This window comes from Ahaetulla prasina, chromosome 1 (genome assembly GCF_028640845.1).
Source record: "Ahaetulla prasina isolate Xishuangbanna chromosome 1, ASM2864084v1, whole genome shotgun sequence".
NCBI lineage: Eukaryota > Metazoa > Chordata > Lepidosauria > Squamata > Colubridae > Ahaetulla > Ahaetulla prasina.
In genome coordinates, this window is record NC_080539.1 from 92,547,077 (window position 1) to 92,574,718 (window position 27,642).

General features: G+C 42.2%; 1 protein-coding gene across 1 annotated transcript; it reads left to right on the top strand.

The window, feature by feature from the left end:
- The first annotated feature begins 263 nt into the window (after window positions 1-263).
- On the top strand, window positions 264-26,578 carry RSPH3 (radial spoke head 3). Its single transcript, XM_058172070.1, has 8 exons — window positions 264-388; window positions 2,569-2,653; window positions 10,804-10,945; window positions 11,839-11,984; window positions 14,904-15,107; window positions 16,494-16,656; window positions 24,362-24,448; window positions 26,409-26,578. Exons 1-8 carry the CDS (start codon window positions 264-266, stop codon window positions 26,576-26,578), a joined length of 1,122 nt encoding a protein of 373 aa, XP_058028053.1.
- Window positions 26,579-27,642: the final 1,064 nt, after the last annotated feature.

The following is a 27,642-nucleotide window of genomic DNA, read 5'->3' on the forward strand; positions in this document are numbered from 1 at the left end:
ATTCCTCAAGCACCGCAATCTAAGTCAAGTGAAATCCTTTTGGAATAGAGTATCTTCTGGCTCTTTTTATGCAGGAAAGCATATATATTCAAATAATTCCAGTGAACCAACCCTACTCCCTGATCTGGGATCAGTTTACCCTGACAACTGTTGTTAGGGATGGAATTCCTCATCGCATAACAACAGTAGGCAGGGTGGATTGTTCCACAATTCCACTAAATCTTTGTAATCTCTCTTGGAACCCATGGTAGCTTAGACCCAGCATGACCTCAGTGGTTCTCAACCAGGAGGATGCAAGAGCATCTACCGAAACCTACACTTACAGCAGCTATCCCCGAGTGGTACCCAACAGAAAGCGGTATCAAGAACACTACGTAAACAATGGGCAGTGAGTAATGACACAACTTTACAGTCTTGGACTCAACATCTAACCCAATTATGAATCTGACTCAGCCTAATCAAGCCTTCATCTCTATATTCTTTTTTTTTCTCCTGCCTTGCCAATTAGAGTTTCCAAATTCTAGCCCTGCCTTCACATGAGCATTAAATCTATCCTGTTAAACATGCTCTTGGCTGTATATAAAATTATCAAGATCCTTTCCTTTCATTGGAATGCCTATTCCAGATAACAGCAGCACTATACACTGGATAATTTTATTTATGTCTTTCTATTATTGAGTAAAAAACTACCATTTGGGACAGTGCAATTGCAAACTGAAGAAAGGATAATGGGTTCTATTGACCTAGCTATTAACAAATGCATCCTATTGTGCAGGGTCTAGGACTTTTTGCCTCAAACTCTTGGCGCTGCCTGTTTCTCCACCAGGGTTTCACCTCCGTGTTATTACGCCTCGGCACTTTGGGCCATGGCCCCTCCATCCCAGTCCCTTCACCGCAGCCCATTCATCGAGTACAGTTCACGTTGGGCTTTTGGGCACACAGGACAGTTTGAAGCCAGCCAATTGGTGCAGGGGCTCGGGGGCTTTGGGAGTAGAGCGGGGGCTGCAGTTCAGAGGGAGGCTCTGTCAGTTTGGAGCCTCCCGAGGCAGCCAAGAGTAGTGTAGGGGACAGCAGGGAGGGTGACTATAGGAAAATTCCCAGAAAAAGGAAGGAGTTTACTAGGACAAGGCTAAACAGCCTCAGGCGCTTGTTAAGAGACAGAAGGGGAGGGGTGGAAGCTCCCCTATACCTGATCCTGCCTCCTGACACCAAATGGAAAGTGAAGAGTGGGAGGGGGGAAGAAGAAAAAGAAAGAGGAGAGAGAAAGAAAAAGAGAAAGAAAGAAAGGAAGGAAGGAAGAAAGAAAGAGAAATGTCTGCCTCTGAACTGCAGCCCCGGCCCTACTCCCAAAGTCCCTGAGTCCCTGCACCAATTGGCTGGCTTCAAACTGTCCTGTGCGCCCAAAAGCCTGACACAAATTGTACTGCGATGAATGGGCCATGGCGAAGGAACTGGGAGGGAGGGGCCATGGCCCAAAGTGCCGAGCCGTACTAACACGGAGGTGAAACCCTGGTGGAGAAGCAGGCAGTGCCAAGAGTTCGAGGCAAAAAGTCCCATTCTTATTGTGCATTACAGGTGAGCACCACTTTCAAAAAGAATGTCAACTCTGAAGCTGGCTGAATTGTGGCCATTTCCTTTTTTGTAGTTTCTAGGGAGGTTTCTTTTCTCACTGCTTCAGAGCTGACACAGCCTGGAGGGAAGAGGCCAGGAGTGGGGTGTTGGGAATAGCTGGGGTATTGTAGCCTAAATAAAATTCTTTCCTCTGAGAATCAAGGACGCTCATGCAGGTGTCCTCAGAGTGGAGAATAAGGTCATCTAGCAACTGGGCTGTATGCTGATTGGACCATGTGACTGAGACTCGGGAGGGAGGAAGTGATAAAGTTTACTTGGGGGAAAACCCGGTGCCAAGTTAGAACCAGTTTTCCACCAGGAATATGCCAATTTTATATGTCCTAATAAAGAACATTCTTTGAGGAACTTGCTTGCCTCGAAGTTCTTATTGAATTGGGATGTATTACTTGGAACCCTGACATAGAATGTGTCTGTGCCTTTTTTTCAGCTATCAAGACAAATTTGTGTTTTTACCCCTACAGTCATAAACCTCACTTCCCAAAAAGTGCAAAGTTACTCAGTTTAATAATTGTATTGAGTTGTGCCAGTAAATATTTTTATTTGGAAGCACCACCATCACTAAAACCCAAAGTCCAATTCATTTCCATGAGAGATACCAAAGCTTGATTTAGAGCAGCTGCTTCACAAAATCACTCTTCCATCTATGTTTTTTTCTGAAAATATCAGGTACTAGTAACCAGATGTGGAGAAAGTTGCCATCTGAGATCAGGAAGATATACAGTCAAAGTAGGCAATCTAAAACTGAATGGATACAAAGCCCATCTACATTCTACATTGTTAAATGTCTCCCATTTCATAAGAACATTTAGCTCTATCACACATCCTGATAAAGTTTATGGAATCAAATTTCTATATTTTTGTGTTTCTTTCATAAATCCCTTATTAGCAATATTTTTGAGACATTGATATATTCCTTTTTAATTTTATGAATTATAGAGAAGGGCCATTTAACTATGGGAACCTCATGTATGATCGTAGAGTGGTTCGAGGAAACACATATGCTATGCAGATGTTATCCTGGGTAGGTTCCTTTTCTTATAAATATTTTTATCTCTTTTAATTATGGGAATGCTGGAATGTTATTGCTGAAATATGCTTATTTATGTGGGTGTAGTAGTACCTAATTTACATGTGCTGCTCATTAAGTGATGTTCATACATAGATTTATCACTGAAGAAAAATGCAGTTCCATCTTCAAATATCCAGCTTCCTTAAATACCTAGAAACAATATCCAGAAACAAATAAATATCTCATTACAATCATTATAATAATATCAAAATTATCTAGAAACAAATAAATATTCATCTTTCTTACACACCTAGAAATAAATAAAATTATAACCAGTAGCCAACATGGGTTCGTCAAAAACAGATCATGCCAAACAAATCTTATTTCATTCTTTGACAAAGTGACTAAATTAGTAGTTCAGCAAAATGGCATGAACATAGTATACTTAGATTTTAGTAAGACATTTGACAAAGTAGATCACAACCTACTTCTTGGTAAGCTAGAAAAATATGGAATAGACAGCATCACCACCAGATGGAATTGTAACTGGCTGACAAACCATATTCAATGTGTAGTCCTCAACAGAACCCTATCCATATGCAATTGAAGAATGGACACTTAAAGTATCAAATTTGGCAGAGATGGCTAAAATCTCTGCGTATTTGAAAGACTATACACAAGAGAAATATGTATCGGAATGGAGAATGTGGATTGATTATATTCAAAATAAGTATCAGACTAAAAAGTAGAATAGAATAGAATAGAATTTTTATTAGCCAAGTGTGATTGGACACACAAGGAATTTGTCTTGGTGCATATGCTCTCAGTGTGCATAAAAGAAAAGATACGTTCATCAAAGTACAACATTTACAACACAATTGATGGTCAATATATCAATATAAATCATAAGAATTGCCAGCAACAAAGTTACAGTCATACAGTCATAAGTGGAAAGAGATGGGTGATGGGAACTATGAGAAGATTAATAGTAGTGCAGATTTAGTAAATAGTTTGATCGTGTTGAGGGAATTATTTGTTTAGCAGAGTGATGGCCTTCGGGAAAAAACTGTTCTTGTGTCTAGTTGTTCTGTTGTGCAATGCTCTATAGCGTCGTTTTGAGGGTAGGAGTTGAAACAGTTTATGTCTTGGATATGAGGGACCTGTACCAAATAGCTTATGAGTGAATTTAGGAATTGTATTATACTAGTTTATATGTTTAATCGGGAGAGGAGTTGAGGGTACAAAGGATGAGGAGTGACTATAGATTATGACTTATGTTGTATTTTAATTTATGATTGTTAATTTTATACCCTTTACTTTGTTCTGGGAAGTCTTGGGGGGACGGGGGGAGGGGGGAGGGAGGGGGAGGGAGGGGGAAGGGTGAAGATGAAGGATTATTAATGTACAGGAATGATTGAAGATATGTAATCAAAAAATAGAGATAATTTGAAATGAAATCGGGGCTGCTCAGCTGCCATTTCAGAAGGGAAGGGAGAGAGAGAGAGTAGAGAGAGCAAAGGAAGAAAGTAGGTAGGAAAGAGAGGTAGAAGAGGGAAAGGAGAGGAAGAAGAAAGGGGAAAGAGAGAGGGTTAGAAAGGGTGGAAGAAGAGAGGAGTGAGGAAGGAGGAGAGGAAGTAGAAAAGTGAAGGAGAGGAAGGATGGAGAAAGTAGAAGAAGGTAGAGAAGGGAAGAGAAAAGGTTGCGTTAAGGAAGGAAATGGTAGCTGAGTAGGCCCGAATAAGTAACAAATGAAAGTTAATGATTGATGTTGAATAAGAGACTGTACATTGAATATGTTGGTGGAAAATGGAAATAAAACTTTTTTATAAAAAAAAAAAAAAGAACCCTATCACATGCAGGGCAGTCAGTAGTGGGGTGCCTAAGGCTCAGTTTAAGGTCCAGTACTCTTCAATATCTCCATAAAAGGCACTCCATGGGAAATAGCCTTCATGATCATATGATTAGCATGTTCGTGACTTTAGACACACATTTTAGAAAAGAAATCAAAATTGGATAGCTAATGGAAAGTTTATGCAATGAGGTATTATAGTTACAACATTTGTGTTGCAAAATATCTCATCAAATGATAGTGCTCAGCTGACTTGTCTGAGCTCCTCTAAGAAAAGTCAGGTTTATTAGTACAAGGGTGGGTCCCACCAGGGAATCTCAGTATACTAGACTGAGAAGTTGAAAAATATTCCAGAAATTGGTAATAGCAGATCACTATTATAATTTTTCCCAAAATATCCTGCATGGTCGTGCTCAAAGAACTAAAGTTGAGAAACAACCTTTTCAGACTACACTGTGCCACTGTGTAAAGTTGGAATATACAGTAGCTCCCAATTTGAGGTGAAGAATGTCCATTGACTCAAAAGCAGGTATAGAATTTGAATGCTGAGGCAAACATGTTTACATATTTATAGGACTTCTCTCTCTCTCTCTCTCTCTCTCTCCCCCTCCCTCCCTCCCTCCCTCTCTCCCTCTCTCTCTCTCTGCTGTATATATTCTATTTCATCTGCAATAAAGCAACTTAACTAGCAATGTCATGTTTATGTATTATATGTACTTCTGTAGTCAGCAACTCATGAATTATAGGTCAACTGCAGATCCCAGGAGACTTTCTCCTTTCTCTTACTTAATTCTGAAGTAAATGCCCATTGCTCAAAATATATGTCATGATAATAATCCTAATATAACCACTACATGAAATATCCTAAGGCTTTGGTCCTATCAATTATCAGGATTCATGGATCTTCTTGGTACTTGCGAGTAGACATGCCAAAGACAGTTAATGAAGGAACATGAAAATTGTATTAATATGCAAAGCATAACAGTATCAACCCTGTTTTAGTCCAATGTAATGTGAGATGAGGCCTTCTAACATTGTCTATGATGCCAAGGAATTCTATGCCGTTCATGTTCTAGAAAGTCATTCCATTCTTGAGGAACAATAGAAGAGTACAGTATCTGATAAATTGGATAAAACCTGATGGCCTTATCTGTCCTGACTTTTGTTGGACATCATTAATGTTCTGTAAATATGGGTATAGATTGAAGGTGATTGTATTTCAGTCTCAATAGCCTTATTTACTCAAGAAGAACTCTTGAAGAATCTGCAAGGTTTAATTCCTTACAAACATGCTTTACACTGGGTGTCCTGTAGCTCTCCATGCAGTTTGAAAAGGCTCGGTTTTCTTCGGTTTGTTCTATCAGTCATCTGTGACTTGTTGGTTCTTTCCATCTGTTGAAGAGCAGCTGCTCAGCATCATTGCTTTGCTTGGGAAAAACATAGAGGATGTGTTGCCTGATCAATGCCAGCAAAGGATACTGAATGAAGGGCCATTAGGATAGTTCAAAGATGTGTGCGATGATCCCAACACTATATATGTAAACATATTAATTTTATATTGCGTTTTGTGTTGTTGCATTGGATAAAACCTGATGGCCTTATCTGTCCTGACTTTTGTTGGACATCATTAATGTTCTGTAAATATGGGTATAGATTGAAGGTGATTGTATTTCAGTCTCAATAGCCTTATTTACTCAAGAAGAACTCTTGAAGAATCTGCAGGTTTAATTCCTTACAAACATGCTTTACACTGGGTGTCCTGTAGCTCTCCATGCAGTTTGAAAAGGCTCGGTTTTCTTCGGTTTGTTCTATCAGTCATCTGTGACTTGTTGGTTCTTTCCATCTGTTGAAGAGCAGCTGCTCAGCATCATTGCTTTGCTTGGGAAAAACATAGAGGATGTGTTGCCTGATCAATGCCAGCAAAGGATACTGAATGAAGGGCCATTAGGATAGTTCAAAGATGTGTGCGATGATCCCAACACTATATGTAAACATATTAATTTTATATTGCGTTTTGTGTTGTTGCATTGGATAAAACCTGATGGCCTTATCTGTCCTGACTTTTGTTGGACATCATTAATGTTCTGTAAATATGGGTATAGATTGAAGGTGATTGTATTTCAGTCTCAATAGCCTTATTTACTCAAGAAGAACTCTTGAAGAATCTGCAAGGTTTAATTCCTTACAAACATGCTTTACACTGGGTGTCCTGTAGCTCTCCATGCAGTTTGAAAAGGCTCCGTTTTCTTCGGTTTGTTCTATCAGTCATCTGTGACTTGTTGGTTCTTTCCATCTGTTGAAGAGCAGCTGCTCAGCATCATTGCTTTGCTTGGGAAAAACATAGAGGATGTGTTGCCTGATCAATGCCAGCAAAGGATACTGAATGAAGGGCCATTAGGATAGTTCAAAGATGTGTGCGATGATCCCAACACTATATATGTAAACATATTAATTTTATATTGCGTTTTGTGTTGTTGCATTGGATAAAACCTGATGGCCTTATCTGTCCTGACTTTTGTTGGACATCATTAATGTTCTGTAAATATGGGTATAGATTGAAGGTGATTGTATTTCAGTCTCAATAGCCTTATTTACTCAAGAAGAACTCTTGAAGAATCTGCAAGGTTTAATTCCTTACAAACATGCTTTACACTGGGTGTCCTGTAGCTCTCCATGCAGTTTGAAAAGGCTCCGTTTTCTTCGGTTTGTTCTATCAGTCATCTGTGACTTGTTGGTTCTTTCCATCTGTTGAAGAGCAGCTGCTCAGCATCATTGCTTTGCTTGGGAAAAACATAGAGGATGTGTTGCCTGATCAATGCCAGCAAAGGATACTGAATGAAGGGCCATTAGGATTGTTCAAAGATGTGTGCGATGATCCCAACACTATATATGTAAACATATTAATTTTATATTGCGTTTTGTGCTGTTGCATTGGATAAAACCTGATGGCCTTATCTGTCCTGACTTTTGTTGGACATCATTAATGTTCTGTAAATATGGGTATAGATTGAAGGTGATTGTATTTCAGTCTCAATAGCCTTATTTACTCAAGAAGAACTCTTGAAGAATCTGCAAGGTTTAATTCCTTACAAACATGCTTTACACTGGGTGTCCTGTAGCTCTCCATGCAGTTTGAAAAGGCTCCGTTTTCTTCGGTTTGTTCTATCAGTCATCTGTGACTTGTTGGTTCTTTCCATCTGTTGAAGAGCAGCTGCTCAGCATCATTGCTGCTTTCATACACAAAAGGCTCTCATATAACACCTCTCCTGCGCAAGCTGCACTGGCTGCCTGTGGTCTTCCGGGTGCACTTCAAGGTGTTGGTTACCACCTTTAAAGCGCTCCATGGCATAGGACCAGGATATCTCCGGGACCACCTTCTGTTACCATATGCCTCCCACCGACCGGTGCACTCCCATAGAGAGGGTCTCCTCAGGATGCCGTCAGCCAAACAATGTCGGCTGGCGATCCCCAGGGGGAGAGCCTTCTCTGTGGGGGCACCTACCCTCTGGAATGAGTTTCCTCCTGGACTTCGTCAACTTCCGGACCTCCGGACCTTTCGCCGCAAGCTGAAGACGTATTTATTCTTCCAAGCAGGACTGGCGTAAAACGGGTTTTTAAATTGGATTTTAAATGGTTTTTTTTTTTATTCAAAAAGTTTTACAAAAAAAAATTTTTCCCCTTTCCCCCCAACCCCTCTCCCTTCACAAACCCCCTCCCCCCTCCCCCCCTGGCTTCCCAGAACAAACACAAGGTATAGTTAAAAATAAAACAAACATATGCTAAAAAAAATTTTTCCCAAAACTATTATACCAATTCTCCTCTCTAGCTCTGACTTCCTCCTTACATAACCAAATCCTTCAAAAATTAACAATAAACAGTAATAAAATATATAAATCAGTAGAACAAATTAATCCTAAAATATTTAAAACCAGCTAAAGCATAAAAATCCAATCCAGTTCAGAGAATATCTCCTTATAGCTTCTATAACCATATAACCATATAATTTCCCCCAAGTCTTTCTTACATAAGATCTTTCAAGAATATTCTATTTAAAATTCAATACAACAGATTATAAAATTTATAAAATTTCAATAGAAAATTACAATATTATTTAATTAATTACAATATCTATTCAACTTTAGTCCTTCCTCATCAAAATCCAGTATATCCAAATATCTAGTCTCTTATAATCACAAATTGTCTTTCGGGCGCACTAATATTTTTGTCTATTAATATTTTTAAAACACCTTGTTTCAACAATAATACTTTTGTCTCTTGCCATTTTTTTTGGTGCATTAATCTCCGTCCTTCCTTCCTTGCTCCTTTTCATAAGTCAATCACAATATTTCCTAGTAATTCCTTATGTCCAGAAATCCAAAAATTACTGCCGTATATTCCATCAGTCCAAAAAGAGAACTCTTGGGAAACATTAAGCTTGTGAGTCTTTTCCATTTGAGGGACAATCTCCTGTAGCACAAATTCAGGCAGCTCATCCAAACTATTTAAAGAAAACTTCTTTAGATCACCTTGTTTCTTCACGATCAAATCTTCATATTTATCCACTTTTATTTGTATGTCCTCCATTCCATTTTCCGAATAATTGCACTGGTTAATTTGCTCCAAACTCTCATCCAAAACGTCCCCATTTTTATCAATTCGTATTTTGAATAATTAAATACATACTTTCTGTGTAGTCCTGTATAAAGTCACGAATCCATTCTTCTGAAAGAACCCCCATAACAAAATTCCTGCTGAGAATCCCCTTGTAAAGTACTTAAACAGCGTAATATAATCCAACAGTCCACAGTCAAACACAATAAGATAAAATCTCCATTCAGTTTCGATTCAACAGCAAAGCTCCCTTTGATGTATCGCTCTGCTTTCAGTTTCTCCAAACGAAACTGAAGGGCGAAATTTAAAGGGTAGAAGTCAGAAAATCAAAAATACTTGCAAACCAATAATTGTTCCTCACACTCGTTCCGCCTGCTTTTCGTATCCACAAAAAGAAATCAATTGCTAGCAGAAGTGGACACCTTCCTCTTTTCCTGCTTTTTCAGGAGCGCAGAGAATACTGGAGGTTGGGGGAGGGGTAAATAAGGGGATTCGACCGTTCAGGACTTTGTATTACAAAAACAAAGCCCCTAGGGGAATCTACCCAATTCCTCCCCCTTGCTCTATCTCTCTCTTTCAACCAGAGAGAGAAATGAAGCCGGGATCAGTTGTTAAATCCGGCTTTTACCATATTCAATGCGGAGTGCCATAAATTAGCACCCAGCGAGAAAGGTGGCGCCACCCAGAAGCCTAAATGGGGTTTTATATTATGTATTTTATAATTTAAATTATTGGCCATATAGAATAAGTTTTTTAATTGGTTTTTATTGTATTGTATTGTATTTTATTTTATCTGGCTGTTAACCGCCCTGAGTCCTTCGGGAGAAGGGCGGTATAAAAATTAAAATATTTTTTTATTATTATTATTATTATTATTATTATTATTATTATTATTATTATTATTATTATTATTATTATTATTATTATTATTATTAAAAGAGGAAGACAACAACAACCAGAGAGAGTAAAAAGGAAACAATACAATGATACTGTCAGCAGAGTTTCTTGGGGACTGTAATGGGACTATATTTTAAGTCTGAAAATAATAATGTAATGTAATGTAATGTAATGTAATGTAATACTATACTATACTATACTATACTATACTATACTGTACTGTACTGTACTGTACTGTACTGTACTGTACTGTACTGTACTGTACTATACTATACTATACTATACTATACTATACTATACTATACTATACTATACTATAGTCTCCAACCTTGGCAACTTTAAGCTTTGCTGGCTGGGGACTTCTGGGAGTTGAAGTCCGCCAGGTTTAAAGTTGCCAAGGTTGGGAACCTCTGTACTGTACTATACTATGCTACACTATGTTATGCTATGCTATGCTATGCTATACAATACAATACAATACAATACAATACAATACAATACAATACAATACAATACAATACAATACAATACAATACAATTTTCAGTCTCCAAATGAGACTCAGTGTGATATATTTGGATTAGGAGCAATGAGATGAAGGTTCATGTCTACTCTCAACCATGGGAGACTTTGACACCCTCTCACTCAACCCAACCTACTTCTGAGGGTGGTTGTTATGGGGGAAGGTAGGAGATGGGAGCATAGTGTATGCCCCCATGATCTCTTGAATGAAAACCCAGCTATACATAAGACATTAAGAAAGAACACCATGTAAAAGAGCAGAGAATTCTTCTCCTTCATCTTCAGAGTCCAGAACCTGCACCTGCTGAAATCAAGAGGCGACATGAAGCTCACAAGAAAATGCTTGAACGGCAGCGATCAAAGAAAGAGAATGAGGTCCATGCACCAGAAATTAAGGATGTCGGAAATCGCAGTGATGTGCAGACAGGTAAAGCACCAGACAGCATCAACCAATTATCAAATTACTTCTAAACCTGAGATGAAGGATACTCTGTTGGGTAGAAATATCCACCCAAATAATGGGCATTGGACAATGAAGGAATTTCCCTTTTTCTTTGCAACTTTCCTGATTTTTCTTACATTTTATACCTTTTTTTTTCTATGACATTATAAAAAGAGCATGTTGCTAGGATATATGCTATTACACATCCCGTTCTAACGCCTTCCAGGGCCCATCTGGATTAAAGGTTTTGTCTTTCCTATTAGCATTCTCTGCACTGTACATACTGCATGTCATTTTCAAGATGACATCCTAAACATATTCACTATAGGATACATTCAATACATAGTGTTATTTATTCTTGTTTTTTTAATATTAACAATCATGCTAATAGTTTCAGTACTTGCTTTTTAATGAACAACAAATCACCTTAGAGCAGGGGTCTGCAAACTCCCAGAGTTCCTCAGCCAGCTTTGCTGGGAGTTGAAGTCCACAAGTCTTAAAAGAGCCAAGTTTGCAGACCCCTGCATTAGAGCAACAAGTTTCTCCAATCAACAGTACTGCCAATACTGTACATATATTGTCATATATTCTGGACAAGAAGCGTGTCCTAATGATGGATATTCACATGAGGGAGGAATTTTTCTTTAAAAAAAAAATCTAGATAGTGACCATGACTATACAGTCATGATCACTAAAAAATTTTTTTAACCAAGGCCACCATTTTGTGTGTTTTTTTTAATGCAATCCACCAGTACACCTGCATAAAATAAAATAAAAAAGAAGTCTATTTTTTTTTCAGTGGCTGTTCTAGGAACCACAGATATAGTCTAGAAACATGAAGTATTTCAAGACAGACTTCCATGAGTTTTATTTTTCAGAATTGTACCTGGAAGAGATTTTAGATCGCATTATTGAAGTTGACATGGAGTGTCAAACAGATGCTTTTATAAAAAGGCTAGCTAGCCCAGTGTTCATCCCACAGAAGACTGGGGTTGATGTAGCAACACAAATTGAAGAAGGAGAGGTACCGACAATATTTCAATACTATTCTAAATAATCCAAGAGGTAATGGTGTTTTGTTTTGTTTTTTGCCAAACACACCTTTAAAAATTCCTAATTGTAGAAGCTTTAGAACAGGGGTGACAAACTCACGTCATCACAGCGTTGTCACGTGACGTATTGCGACTTTTCCCCCCTTCGCTAAACTGGGCGTGGCCAGCATGTGACGCATCCGTTTCACAGCCTTGCTTTAGAAGTTAAAATATTTTGTAATAGTCTGTTCTTTCAAGCATCCTAAAATTCAATACTATATGAGAACTGTGAAACACCACATCAGATATACTGAACCCCAGTTCTATTTTCTTTTCAACTGAGGTGTTTACAAGAAAACAGGAGACAGCTAATTTGGGGGGCGGGGGAGCAATGTGCCCATAAAGACCTGTCTCTAAGGCCCTAGCAATCATTCAGTAAAGCAAGGAAAGCAGCATGTGGAACAATATGACCTCCAGGCATCTTGCAGTTGCTCCAGAAAAATCACTGCTGCACCTGCTTTCCTAACAACATTTGCTGTATTTACACTCTCGGCATGTTTAAAGCATCTGCGAATGCTCAGACACAAGGACTGAAGGAGCTGCCCTAATGGTGCTCACACTCGTTGCTAGAACTGGTTGCCCAAAGACAACAATAATGTTTAAAAGGAGAAATAGAAACAAATAACAACGGTGTATATTCCAGTCTGCAATTCCTGATTGAGAGATGATAATAATAAAACATCTTCTGTAGGTTGTGATCTCTGGGCTATGGGAAAATTCAAGCAAAAGGAAAGTACTTCTCATAGGACATCCATCCATGTCAAAGTTGTTTAGAATGGAATGGAGTGGAGTGGAGTGGAGTGGAGTGGAGTGGAGTGGAGTGGAGTGGAGTGGAGTGGAGTAGAGTAGAGTAGAGTAGAGTAGAGTAGAACAGAACAGAACAGAACAGAACAGAACAGAACAGAATAGAACAGAATAGAATATATTTTTTTATTGGCCAAGTGTGATTGGACACACAAGGAATTTGTCTTGGTGCATATGCTCTCAGTGTACATAAAAGAAAAGATACATTCATCAAGAATCATAAGGTACAACACTTAATGATAGTTATAGGGTACAAATAAATTTACCTCTAGACCTGGAGTGAGATCCTTATATTTCTCCAGATGATTTTAATTTCTACTATTAGCATGACCACTGATTTAGGAAGCTGAGGATTGCAGCTAAGAACATCTGGAGGGATACAAGTTTCCCCCTCTTATCCTTGGTCAATTGAAGCTGGAGGAAGAAAATGAAAGCATCTAACAAAGAGGTTGGAAAGAGAACTGCTTTGCTGCCACTGCAGTAAGAAAGGGGATGTTTTTCACCAGTCTTTCTTTTCAAGGAAAATGACCCTTGAGCAATAACAGCAACTTCCACTCTTTCCATGCCTCCTATTTATTTTATTTATTTATTTGTCACAACAGTATATATAAGCATAAGCATGAAATAACTATACGATATATAAGCATAAATATAATCATATGTATGTAATAACTATATGAAATTGGATACAATCAAAGGGAACATTAGGACAGGAACAGTAGGCACGTTGGTGTCTTATGCATGCCCCTTACAGACCTCTTAGGAATGGGGTGAGGTCAACAGTAGACAGTCTTAAGGTTAACATTTGGGGGGTTTTGGGAAGAGACCACAGAGTCAGGTAGTGCATTCCAGGCATTAACAACTCTGTTACTGAAGTCATATTTTCTGCAATCAAGATTGGAGCGGTTCACATTAAGCTTAAATCTATTGTGTGCTCGTGTATTGTTGTGATTGAAGCTGAAGTAGTCTTCAACAGGAAGGATGTTATAATAGATGATTCTATGAGTTAAATTCAGGTCATGTCAAAGGCGGCGGAGTTCTAAATTTTCTAAACCCAGGATTTCAACCCTAATGCTCTTCATGAATGGAAAAAGTGGTCCATATTAAGGCATATTGAAATCTAACATAAAGCCTTTCACCTACTCAATTTTCATAACCTTGATGGATTTCATTTCATTTGAGAATCCCAATGCGATCCTTAGGAACGGACCATATTTATTTCCTTTCTTTGAACTCCCATTGCCCAGCTAGCCTTTCAACAACTCTGTAAGCATGGTAAAAATGATTTGTGAGGGGGCCCTTGATGCTCTCTGAACTTGGTGCTCTGATGACATTACCTAGATTGGGTAATGAAACATCTGCAAGGAAACAATCAAGCTCACAGAGGATCAAGGACCCTTCATTCCAACCCTGAATTACAAATATTCTCCTTTATAGGAATGTTTGTCTCCTTTTAACAAATGAAAGGCTTGTCTATGACCTGACCAGAAGAATATATTTTCTTGTTTCCTCATGAAATAGAACAATGATGGTTAACCTTTTTGGTGCCCAAGTGCCCAAAGTGAGTGCACACATGTGCGAATGCATGCACACGTGCCAGAACCCACAAAATGCAATGCGAGCACCCCGCATATGTGCCCCCCTGTGCATGTGCGCACGTCGCCCCACACATGCACCCCCCATGCCCCATTTTGGCTTCCAGGTTGGTGCAGGAGGCTTTCCAGGCCCAAAACGGGGCATGCGCCCTGTTTTGGGCCTGGAAAGCCTCCTGCACCAACCTGCAACCCCTGCGCATGCATCCCGCCCCCCCATGCATGCATGTTTGCATCCCCTGCATGCATCCCCATGCATGCGCAGCAGTGACCAAAGACCAGCTGGCCAGTGGAAGGCCTGCACACATGCATGGTGGAGCTGGGCTGGGTCGATGCCTGGTGTGCCCGCAGGGCTCTGCATATGCATCTGTGGTACGTGTGCCATAGGTTTACCATCATGGGAGTAGAATGATATTGCACAGCGTTCATTCGGCTCTCTTTTTTTTAAACTCTCAGCTCTTTGACTTTGACGTTGAAGTTAAACCGATGCTTGAGGTGTTGGTAGGGAAAACTTTGGAGCAAGCTTTGCTTGAAGTCATAGAAGAAGAGGATCTTAGCAATCTTCGGGCACACCAAAATGCCTATCAGGAATTGCGCAATGCAGAGTTGGCTGAAGTGCAACGCCTCGAAGAAAAAGAACAGCGACACAGCGAGGAGAAGGTAGAATTGTTGTAGAGACCATTACTTGGTGGTTTGCTTTGATGCTTATGTATTTTGCTCTAGCATTTTTGAAACAAGGAATTGAGGCTGGGTGCCATCTTGTCCTTCGCCTTAAGCATCAAAATGTTTTCATCTCACTCTAAAAATTAGCAATTCTTATGCACTTTGTTTCAAATCTGTCAAGTTTTCAGTGACTTGAAATTACAAATAATTTAAATTAGATATGATCTCAAAAGGACAGCTGCTTTTATAGCAAGTAAAGTAAGACACACTGATACTGTTAAATACAAATATGAGGGACAAGGGATATAAATACTTCAAGTAACAGAATAACAGAGTTGGAAGAGACCTTGGAGGTCTTCTAGCCCAACCCCCTGTTCAGGCAGCAAACCCTATACCATTTCAGACAAGTGGTTATCCAATCTCTTCTTAAAAACTTTCAGTGTTGGAGCACCCACAACTTCTGGAGGCAAGTCATTCCACTGATTAATTGTTCTAACTGCCAAGAAATTTCTTTTTATTTCTTAGTTGGTTCTCTCCTTAGTTAGTTTCCATCCATTGCTTCTTGTCCTGCTTTCAGGGTTAAAAATAGATTTTTATGGCTTTATCCATACAGCATATTCTTAATATAGGCCAAGTGCCTAACAAACAATGTTGCTGATATTCACCTGAAATTTAATTCCAATTAGACAGATTGAGTCGAGGTAACAGTAGTGCAATTTTGCTTGGTTACCTGGAAGGAGTTTGGTCCTGTACCTCCTTAGAAAGTAGGCAGGTTCCTTGGGACCAGTGGTGGATTGTTACCGGTTCTCCCTGGTTCGGGAGAGCCGGTAGTGGAGGGGTTGATGTGACAGCGAACCGGTTCGCTCCTACTGTCATCTGGGCCCTCCCACCTGCCCCTGTGCTATATCTTTATTCCTTCATTTTTAGCCCAGCTGAAAGGCACGGAAGAGCAGATTGCACTGCCTCAGCTGTTCAGCAATTCAATGCGCTTGCACGAGGTGCATGTTTGGCGTGCGCGCGAGTGAAGCGAGCACGGGTGTGCTGATCGCGCACAAAGCACGTGTGTGAAGCCAACCGGTTACAACCCACCACTGCTTGGGACAGGTAGCCCAGCTATATATTTGTTAGTCCGTTGCCCTTTTTGGCTTTTGAAAGCCGTCTGAGAAATGACTTGTAATTGGATCTGTACAAAGGTTAACAAGACAATCAAAATACAATAACCACTTTCCGCAGGAAGTCATTGTTACGGTTTTTCTCTGGAATCAATGCATCGTTCAATACTTACAGATAAGGGGGAAGGGGAAAAGTCTGCATGTTTTATATATTATGTAAAAATATCCACATTACTAAAAGTCACATGGAAAAATTGATGATTATTTAAAGGAACGTCGCATGGCAAAGCAATATGAAATAGAAGCAAAAAGAGAAACGGTGTCTAAGAAAGTGGCAGCCCAGGCATTTTCTTTCCAATATCTGGCAGATCTGATTCCTTCGGTCTTTTTTAGCCTTCGAAATCAAGGATTTTTCTATGATGAAGTACAAAGAGGTAAGTGTCATTCGTATTGGAAATAAATGTTTAAAATCCATATCTGTAATCCCTTAAATCAGGGGTCACCAACCTTTCGGACCTCAGGGACCACTAAATTCATAATTTTAAATCCCATGGACTACTAATATGATCTGCCTAATGACTGTCTGGGTGGGCGTGGCCAACTCAATGTCACTCACATCGAGGAGTGCCTTGTTAGCCTCTATTTTATTTATTTATTTTATTTATTTATCAAATTTATATACCGCCCTATCTCCCGAAGGACTCAGGGCGGTGTACAGGCATTTAAAACACATAAATACAATGTAAGAAATATAAAAACAGTTAAAAAACTTATTCTAAACGCCTATTAATTTAAAATTAAAAATATAAAATAAAAGCCAATTTAAAAACCAGTAATTTAAAATTTAAAATTTAGCTCAGCCCTGCACAATTAAATAAATGTGTTTTAAGCCCGCGGCGGAAGGTCCGGAGGTCCAGCTGGCGAAGACCGGGGTAGTTCATTCCAGAGGGTGGGGGCCCCACAGAAGGCCCTTCCTGGGCGTCGCCAGGCGACATTGCAGCTGGCGGCACCCTGAGAGACCCTCTCTGTGAGGCGCAGGTCGGTGAGAGATATTCGGTAGCAGTAGGCGGTCCCGTAGGTAACCCGGCCCAATGCCATGGGCGCTTTAAAGGTGGTCACCAGCACCTTGAGCGCACCGAAAGCCACAGGTAGCCAGTGCAGCCTGCGCAGGATGGGTGTTATCACGGGAGCCACGGGGCTCCATCTATCACCAGCGCAGCCGCATTCTGGACTAACTGCAGCCTCGGATGCCCTTCAAGGGAGCCCCATGTGAGAGCATTGCAGTAATCCAGGCGCGGCGTCACGAGTGCGTGGTGACCGTGCATAGGGCATCCCGGTCCAGAAAGGCGCAACTGGCGTACCAGGCGAACCTGGTAGAACGCTCCCCTGGAGCGGCCGTCAAATGATCTTCTAGAGACAGCCGTTCATCCAGGAGGGCGCCTAAGTTGCGGACCCTTTCCGCCGGGGCCAATGACTCGCCACCGATGGTCAGCCGCGGTTAGCTGACTGTGCGGGATGCGGCATCCACAGCCACTCTGTCTTGGAGGATTGAGCTTGAGCCTATTTCTCCCCATCCAGACCCGTCGGCCTCCAGGCACCGGGACAGCACTTGAAAGCTTCGTTGGGGTGGTCCGGTGTAGAAAAATACAGCTGGGTGTCATCCGCATACAGCTGGTACTTCACACGAAACCACTGATGATCTCACCCAGCGGCTTCATGTAGATGTTGAACAGGAGGCGAGAGGATCGACCCCTGCGGCACCCACAAGTGAGGCGCCTCGGGGCCGACCTCTGCCCCCGTCAACACCGACTGCGACGGTCGGAGAGATAGGAGGAGAACCACCGATAAGCGGTGCCTCCACTCCCAATCCCTCCAACCGGCGCAGCAGGATACCATAGTCGATGGTATCGAAAGCCGCTGAGAGGTCTAATAGGACCAGGGCAGAGGAGCAACCCCTATCCCTGGCCCTCCAGAGATCATCCTGCGACCAAAGCCGTCTCCGTGCTGTAGCCGGGCGAAAACCGGACTGGAGCGGGTCTAGATAGACAGTTTCATCCAGGTGCAAGGAAATTGATATGCCACCATACTCTCTACAACCTTCGCCGCGGGTTGGAGACGACGATAATTACCTAAAACAGCCGGGTCCAGGGGCGGCTTCTTAAGGAGGGCCTCACCACCGCCTCTTTCAAGGCAGGCGGAAGACACCCTCCACCAAAGAAGCGGTCGTAATCGCCTGGAGCCAGCCTCGTGTCACCTCTCGGTGGCCAGCACCAGCCAAGAGGGCACGGGTCCAGTAAACACGTGGTGGCATTCAACCTACCCAACAACCTGTCCATGTCCTCGGAGCCACAGGGTCAAACTCATCCCAAACAATGTCACCAAGACCGCCTCGAGCATCTCACCCGCATCACGCAATCTTGGTCCAGACCATCCCGAAGCTGAGCGATTTTATCGTATAGATAACCGTTAAACTCCTCAGCACGTCCCTGCAACGGGTCGTCCGCTCCCCTGGTGTAGGAGGAGGCGAGTCACCGAAACAGGGCGGCTGGGCGGTTATCTGCCGATGCAATGAGGAGGCGTAGCTCGCCTCGCTTCCCTCAATGCCACTAGGTAAGTCCTAGTATAGGACTTCACTAGTGTCGATCAGCTTCGAGCGGCTGAACCTCCAGGAACTCTCTAGGCGTCTTCTCCGGCGTTTCATCCTCTCAGCTCCTCGGAGAACCAAGGGCGGTTGGGACCTGCGCGGGTCAGAGGCCGCAAAGGCACGACACGGTCTAAGGCCCCGCGCGGCCCGTTCCCAGGCCGCAACAAGTTCCTCAGCCGAGCCGTGAGCCAGACCCTCAGGAAATGGCCCAAGCTCCGTCCGGAACCCATCCGGGTCCATCAGGCGCCTGGGGCGGAACCAGCGTGTCGGCTCCGCCTCCCTGCGGTGGTGAATGGCGGTCAGAAAGTCCAGGCGAAGAAGAGAGTGATCTGACCATGACAAAGGTTCAATGACTATTTCCTTTAAGTCCAGATCTCTCAACCACTGACTAGAGAAAAATCAAATCCAGAGTGCCACCCCAATGTGAGTAGGGCCATCAACTACTTGAGTCAGGTCCAAGGCCGTCATGGAAGCCATGAACTCCCGAGCTGCCGTCGATGGCGAGCGGAAGATGGCAAGTTAAAGTCCCCATGACTAAAAGTCTGGGGTCTCAACTACCACCCCAGCCAGCATCTCCAGAAGCTCGGGCAGGCGGCTGTCACGCAGCAAGGAGCCAGGTGCGTGATCAGCAAACCCATCTGACACCTCGACCCCATCTCACAAGAGGATTCGCACCCGGCAATCTGAGGTACAGTGGTCTCCCTCGGCTCTAGACTCTCTCTAATCACAACCGCCACCCCCCCACCCCTACCCTGGGCCCTCGGCTGATGGAACGCAACGGAAACCGGTGGGCACATCTCAACAAGGGGCACGGCCCCTTCCGTGGCCAACCAGGTCTCCGTAATGCCCATAAGGTCCATGGAACCCCCTGTATAAGATCACAGACAAGGGGCTTTGTTCACCACGGACCGGGCATTGCACAACATCAACGAAGGCCCGAGCTCTGAGGATCCTGACCATCCGAGGCAGGAAAAGTCCAAGGGTCGGAGCGCGTGATCGCTTTCAGACATCGAGCACGCGCTCCCGGAACTTGATATGACCCCTCGCTTCCGCCATACCTGCCTCTCCCACTTACCGTGTCAATAGAACCACCCTCACAGATAGGAACACTCCTCCCCTAACCTCCGAACCTGGTAGAGAAAAACCGCGAGCATGTGCAGGAACTGGCCCCTACCCGACGGGTTACCCCATTACCGCCCTTACCCTCCCACCCTTAAAATTCCTCTCTAAAAACCCCACAGGCTCTTCTTTTCGCATGCCACCTCTGTGGGTCCCAAGACCCGTCATGGAGGCCGGCCCTTGATAACGAGGAGGCCATTCCTGCAGGCGGGGCACCTCCAGGCGCAAGAGTTCACAAGCTGAGTAGCGCATAACAACTGAAGATAGACAGATAAAATATAAAATCGGCAATACAAAGGGTCCATCTCCGAGTGGCAAAAGTGTCATGATATGATGGTAATCCAAAATGAGGATGGGCTTCAGATGGAAAAACAAAGCAAAGAGGACAGTCTAGGTGGCAGTCTGCCCAAGCCTCATCAAACATCCTGGAACGGGGGTGGGGGTACATCGGTCGTGGCACATGTCCTCCTCTGTCCCCAAGCAAGTCTCACGCCTCCCCCCAATAGCCCAAATAGGGCCAGTCCCAGCCATAAAGATCTCAAATGGCAAGGGGGGAGGCATAGCTGGAATTACAGCAGTCACGAGATGGTTTCGCAGGGACAAATCAAAGATCAAAGATACCTCCGTCGCCTCCCCCAAAGTCCTCCAACATCTGCTTCCAAAAATGGCCAGAAAACTACCGTCCAGGGGGTTACCTCCATCTCCATCTCTAACACCCCCCTAGTAGATCCAACCATCCCGGAAGCCAGATCTCTCCGAAACTTCTCCTTCCAGGAGGCCAAGCCTGTCCAAATGGCTGAGCCTCCCCAGGAGGCCGGAGGATGTGAAGGGGCCAAGTTCGCAAACTGGCAACAGGGGAAAGGCCGGGAAAACCGGAAAAGCCGGAAAAACTCCAACATCGTGGAGGATGGAAAATCCAGGTCGTCCCAGATCGTGACCAAACCTCCCTGCTTGAGAGGAAGCCAACGGCCCGGCTAAAAATCCGGCAGAACTGGAACTCCAGGCTGAAACTCCAGGCCGAAACTCCAGGCCGAAACTCCAGGCCGAAAAGCCGACAGACTGACAAGCTGACTCATCGCCCCACCTCCTTAAGCCTGGAAAACATGGCCGCCGCAGTCCACCGCTCCGCCGTCCCAGCCTCGTTCTCGGCAACCGCGGGTATAAAAAGATCCGAAGACCTCTCCTGCGGCTGCCAGAGAGATGATGCACCGGGCTGGGAAAGGCAGGCAGCTAAGCAGGCGGTCCAGGCGTCGCCATCCTCGGAGAACCGCCCGATCGCCGAAGGTAAATCTTCAGCGCCGCGCCATCTTGCGCATGCGCAGAGCCCTTCTCTATTCACCCTTCTCCTCCCCACCCGGGCTCCTTAGGGCCTCAACAGGAAGCAGGAGTTGGAGCTAAGAGAAAGAGTCGGCAAAGCAGCTCAGTTCAAATTGGATCTGACTGAAAAGGAGGCTCAGTAGATGCACCTCCCTGAGGACTATGAGCAAAGGCTTTCCAAGCAGAGGGAAGACCTACAGGAGTGCAAAGCCAGGTACAGGTGCCTGGAGGCTCAGTGGGCTGAGCTGATCAGCCAGTTCCAGGCCATGAGGCAGTCCCATTGGAACCAGGTCCTCCAGCTCTTCGCCACCAGTGGCGCTTCCCTTCAGCCTTCGACCCAAAGCCTTGCACCAGGAGGCTGAAGCAGACCCCAAGTCGGAATTTCTGCCCCACACAAAAGGACCCCGAAGGGGAAGACTCTCTGCAGCAACACAAACATTCATTGCACGTATCTGTCCCAGGGGCCGTAGTTTGAGGACCCCTGATTTAGTGCAATATAAAAAATACAAATAATTTTTCTGTGGACCACCAAAATTTTCTCGCAGACCACCAATGGTCCACGGACCACCAGTTGGTGACCGCTGCCTTAAATCTTCCTATGTGATAACACTTGCCTCCCCACCCCCCCAAATGTGCCAAACCCAAATGTGTAGTATATTTTAAAAGGCTTGGCTAGGACAATATTTCTCTTGTTCATGTTTTGCTTGATAAGTATTTTTTTTTACTTTACGTTTTTTGAAAAATTCTCAAGGTGACGAACAAGATTGCAGGTGGTGTTTGCTTGATAAGTTCAGATATGACTGCCTTTTAATACCTTATGCAGTGTTTTTTAAAAAAAAATCAACCCTGATAAACTCTATATAACATGGATGAGATTAAAAGAAAACCCCCTACAGTAAGAATTAAATGAGTAGCTTAAACTGGCAAGTAATATAATTACGCAAGAATCTTGATGGTTAAGCTCTATTGAGAAAGCAGAAGTGTTTTAAGCTGATACTTAGACTACAATAAAAACAGCAGCAGCCAAAGCTGAAAGGGGCTTTAAGCTCCATTAATCATCTCGCCTAATCTCTAGAGAAGGATAATCCTTACAATACCATGAGCCTCAGCCATTTATTTTTAAGCAGCAAGCAAATTCAGATGGGGAAAAATATGTTGCTTGATCCCAAACCATTATTTTTATTTTTATTATTATTATATTATTATGGTCAGTTGTATTTAGCCAGGGATAGATTACCATGGAGAAAATCTATCCATGCAGTGATTAGGATCACAAAAAACTTGATGGCACATAATCAATTAACAGTGATATTTCCACAACATTGACTAAGGGGTAGTATTATTTTAAAGGCAATGAAACCATTAACCATGAAAAGATTTGCATCAATATTAGCTGGGATTTCTGAAATATTCAAGTTGATAAGCATAAGTTTACTTAGATTTAAAGGTGGCATCAATAAACTGCAAACATTTATTATATACTAAAGGTTTCTGTCTTAAATTTAATAGTTAATCCTAAAATCTCTACTGTATTATCCATTGTTGCTTTTGCATATTAAAAAAAGGAAAGGAAAGGAAAAACAAACAAGAACAAAAAGCTATTGGTTTCCCAAAACATTCAGAAAGGATGGAGATAGTAAATATCCTAGGCCAGTGATGGTGAACTTTTCCAGACTGAGTCCCCAAAGTGTGCATGCGCGAATGCGTGCACATGCGCACGAACCCCCAAATGCAATGTGTGTGCCCCTGCATGCACCCCACCCTGTGCATCTGCATACACCCTACATGTGCCCCACCCCCCTGCATGCACGTGCACCCCTGCATGTGCCCCGGCCCCCACACATGCATGGCAGAGACCCAAAGACCAGCTGGCCCACAGGAGGTGCGTGCACATGCATGACAGAACTGAGCTGGGGAGACAGCTCGCATGCCCACGAGAGGGTGCTGCATGCCATTTCTGGCACACATGTCATAGGTTCACCATCACTGTCCTAGGCCAAGCAGGGGGATCAGGACCCAGCTAGAGAACTGGAGAGAACTATCTCCTAAAAGCAAGGGCTTCAAAGTTCCCAGGCCATCGTACCTGATGATGATGATGATGATGAAGATAATCTAGAACCCCTGATTGAGAGTCAAAGTTCTAGTGATAGAAAAAGCTATTTGCAAGTGGTTTTTTTTACCATTAGTTTCTTATGGAATTCTGTCAAGAGTTCCATACAGAACCCCATGTTAGTTCCATAAAGTTCCACATGGAACTCACATCTTGAGTTCCACGTGGTGTACTTCAAAAAAACAATCTCCTCCTCTTGGATATTGTGAATCAGTATTATTTTCTGAAAGTAAGAGTCCATAGTATTTTACAGTTAGAAATATTTTCTGAATAAAGGATAATGCTGATAAATACAAAAAAAACACACAATGATTTTTGTACCTATTTTTAAAATATGTATTAAGTAGCCATTCTATGAAACTTTTAATCCACTAGTAAACAGTTCTCCGGATAGATTAAAAGTTACTTAATACACTCAATTATTCTAATTATTTGAAAAAAGGAAAAAAAGATAGTAGATATCTAAAATGCAAAAGGAAATGAAGAAATAGCACAGCATAGTTAGCTAACCTGAGAAAAATTCTTACGTATTTGGGAAGAAAGTTAATGAAACAGAATGGATATATCACCAAGTTATTACATCTAGGATCATGCTATATTTCACTTTTCTCACTTTGCTTCACACATAAAATTATCGAGATAATGTACAAAAAATACCAACCTGATAAGTAGTATTATTTATTACAATTTCTAAAGAATCAGCCGTTGTACTTTAGCGCAGGGGTCTCCAACCTTGGTCACTTTAAGATTTGTGGACTTCAACTCCCAGAATTCCTCAGCCAACAAAGCAAAGCAAAGCTGGCTGAGGAATTCTGGGAATTGAAGTCCACAAGTCTTAAAGTGACCAAGGTTGGAGACCCCTGCTTTAGCGGACACTGGAGTTTTCTACCTATTTAAGAATCACGGCACTGTATAATGCTTACTTTACTTTGGTACTCTGCATAAATAGATATTGAGAAAGGATTCCTTCCGTATGTGATGGACCGCGTAGAACTTCAACTGCAGAAGAAGCTTCTAGGAAGAATAATGACAGATCGTAAGTATACCGAAATGCTCTGGCCATCCAGGATTCTCTCCTGCTGCTCAGAGAAGAGCCAAATCAATACGATGCCCAAGCAATTAACGTGTTGAACTTCTGAATTATACAAAAATCAGAGGAAAGGACACTGGTATAGTGGCCAGAACTCAATGCTTGGTTTAATGCAGGAGTGCAAAACTGTGTGAATCACCAAGAGCCTTGGTCATAGCTTCCACTAGCCCAGCGGTTATCAACCTGTGGGTCGGGACCCCGTCGGGGGTAGAATGACGATTTTCCAGGGGTCGCCTAAGACCATTGGAAATATGGGAAGTATACTTGCGAGTCAAAGAATCACGCTCCAATAGTGGATTTCACAAGTCAGCTGCAGGCTCTTTAAATAGAGCTAGCCGAATTCGGCTTCAGGCGTGAAGAATTAAAAAAGAGAGAAATCTTTGCTCTGATGTCTCCCTCTCAAGCCAGCTGCAATCACTCCCAATCGCTAGCCTAATCTGCCTTCAGGCGCGATAAACTTAATAGGGGAGGAGTCTCCGCTTTAATGCCTCCGTCCTCAAGGCAATCGCAAGCAGGTCAGATCGCTAGCCAATATGGCTTCAGGCGCGTTAAATTCAAAACAAAAATAATTTTATGGTTGGGGGTCGCCACATCGTGGGGAATTGTATTAAAAGGGTCACAGCACTATAAAGGTTGAGAACCACTGCACTAGCCCATCCAATGTTTTTTTTCATGCATTTAATCAGACAGAAAAGGGAAACTATTAAAAACACATATGGTCATCATATGTGCTCTGCTCGCAACAAAATACTTTATGCCACCAGACTCGAAATTTCAGGCTTAGACAACTTAGAACTTCGCCGTCTTTGGTCTGACCTAAGCATAGTACATAAAATCATTTGCTACAATGTCCTACCAGCCAATGAATACTTCAGCTTCAAACACAACAATACAAGAGCACACAATAGATACAAATTCACGATAAACTGATCCAAACTAGACTGCAGAAAATACGACTTCAGCAACAGAGTTGTCAATGCCTGGAATGCACTACCTGACTCTGTGGTTTCTTCCCCAAATCCCCAAAACTTTAACTTTAGACTGTCTACTGTCGACCTCACCCCATTCCTAAGAGGTCTGTAAGGGGCGGGCATAAGCGCACCAATGTGCCTCCATCCCTGGCCTAATTTTTTTCTTTTATTCATAGCCTTTACATGTATTTATAATTAGGTTTACACTTGTATCTGTCATAAAATACATGTCTGACAAACTTACATACATACATACATGCATAATCATAGTAACTGACTGAGTTGATTTCATTTGGGTAAAATTGCATGATTTAATTTTGTAGTTTTCATTTTGGGCACATTCATTCTCTCTCTCTCTCTCTCTCTCTCTCTCTCTCTCTCTCTCTCTCTCTCTCTCTTTAGATTTAATTCCTGGCATATCAGTTAATAATCTTCCATCTGAAATAGCTGAGACTTTACATGTGAATTTTTGCTACTCTTGCAGTAGCACACAACCATGTCATGGTACAACTGGCTGTAAGGCGTGCAAAATCTAAAGACCAAGAGGGTGGCATGTCTGGGGTGAAGTTTTTGGTTTCTTGTCTGCTTATGTTGTGTTACCTCTAGATTGAAAATGGTGGTGTTCTGATATTCTACACATCTCTATTGTAAAGCTGCTCAGAAAACACACAAGAACCCAAAGATGCAACAGCAGCCACTTTAGTTTCCATTTATCTACTTTTGTCTGAACATACATGTCAGCATTAACCTGCTGTCCTTGTCGCATTCAAATTATGTCCTTGTCATTTTTTTATTCAGTTCTATTGCCTTCCTTAATGATGTATATCTGAGTCTATGTTAATGAAACAAAATACAATTTCAAAACTGAAGCTATTTTTACAGTTAAGAAATTATCTACTCAGGTAAATGTTAATTTAAGGTAATTACTTTTGCAGGCTTAATTAATGAGGTCATCAAAAAGAGATTGGACAACTTTATGGAAAATCAATCACTACCAAAGTCTTTCCGGTATAAAATACCTAAAAACCAGTCATCAGAGTTTTCCAGGAATACTGCTATGCTTAAAAAGCCCTCTGATTTCAGAAGACCTTTGATGAGACAATAAAGAGGATGTCAACATCCTAATGCACAAAGATTCAGGTAATTGGGGGGGATAGTCCTACCAAAGAGATATACTGCTTGGCCATAATCCTAGTGAGGATTCTGGGAGCTGAAGTTCACAAGTCTTAAAGTATTTATTTATTTTTATTTTATTTATTTATTTGTCACAACAGTATATATAGGTATAAGTATGTAATAACTATACGAATTGGATACAATCAAAGGGAACATTAGGACAGGAACGGTAGGCATGCTGGTGCTCTTATGCACGCTCTTACAGACCTCTTAGGAATGGGGTGAGGTCAATAGTAGATAGTCTTTGGTTAAAGACTTTGGGATTTTGGGAAGAGACCACAGAGTCAGGTAGTGTATTCCAGGCATTAATAACTCTGTTACTGAAGTCATATTTTCTACAATCAAGATTGGAGAGATTCACATTAAGTTTAAATCTATTGTGTGCTCGTGTATTGTTGCGATTGAACCTGGTTGGACACCTCAGTTTACACTGAAGTCCTGACAAGCTCACTTGAAGCTCTATTATTTCTTTTCTAAAACTTCCATATATTTGTACATGATCAAGGGGTTAGAGAGCATCAGTTTCTTTCAATGTTCTCCGTCACCATCCAAATCTGATTGGGGTCAATGAGCAACTTTGGTGCACTGCTGGCTAGCCAAAAGCTACAGTATACTACCCCTCCACCAAGAATGGCTGCATCATTCAAACAGTTCCTACCACTATTTTAAAAAAAAACACGAAGCAACCACTTCACTATATTATATAAAAAGGCTGTTCTATCTGCAAATTAGTGTTCTATCTGCAGATCTGCAAATTACCCACTGTGGATGGGTGTTGTTAGATTAGCTATTCCATTCTTGTTACCAAGAAATGATAGAGACCATGTTGTCTATTTGGTATAATATATCACTATAATTGCTGCTTTACCTAATTAACACCTTAAGTAATGCCTTACTCTTTGAGGAAGATAGGCCATACAGAAATGTGGAAAAATGAAGTGTCTTCAGACTGTCAAGACAAAAGTACCACCTTACATGTTTAGCAAAATAAGA

Coding starts and splice junctions, on each gene's coding strand:
- RSPH3 (XM_058172070.1), top strand. CDS start 264: ATGACCTCAGTGGTTCTCAACCAGGAGGATGCAAGAGCATCTACCGAA. Junction 2,654..10,803: donor CTATGCAGATGTTATCCTGG/GTAGGTTCCTTT, acceptor CTTCATCTTCAG/AGTCCAGAACCTGCACCTGC. Junction 11,985..14,903: donor CACAAATTGAAGAAGGAGAG/GTACCGACAATA, acceptor TTAAACTCTCAG/CTCTTTGACTTTGACGTTGA.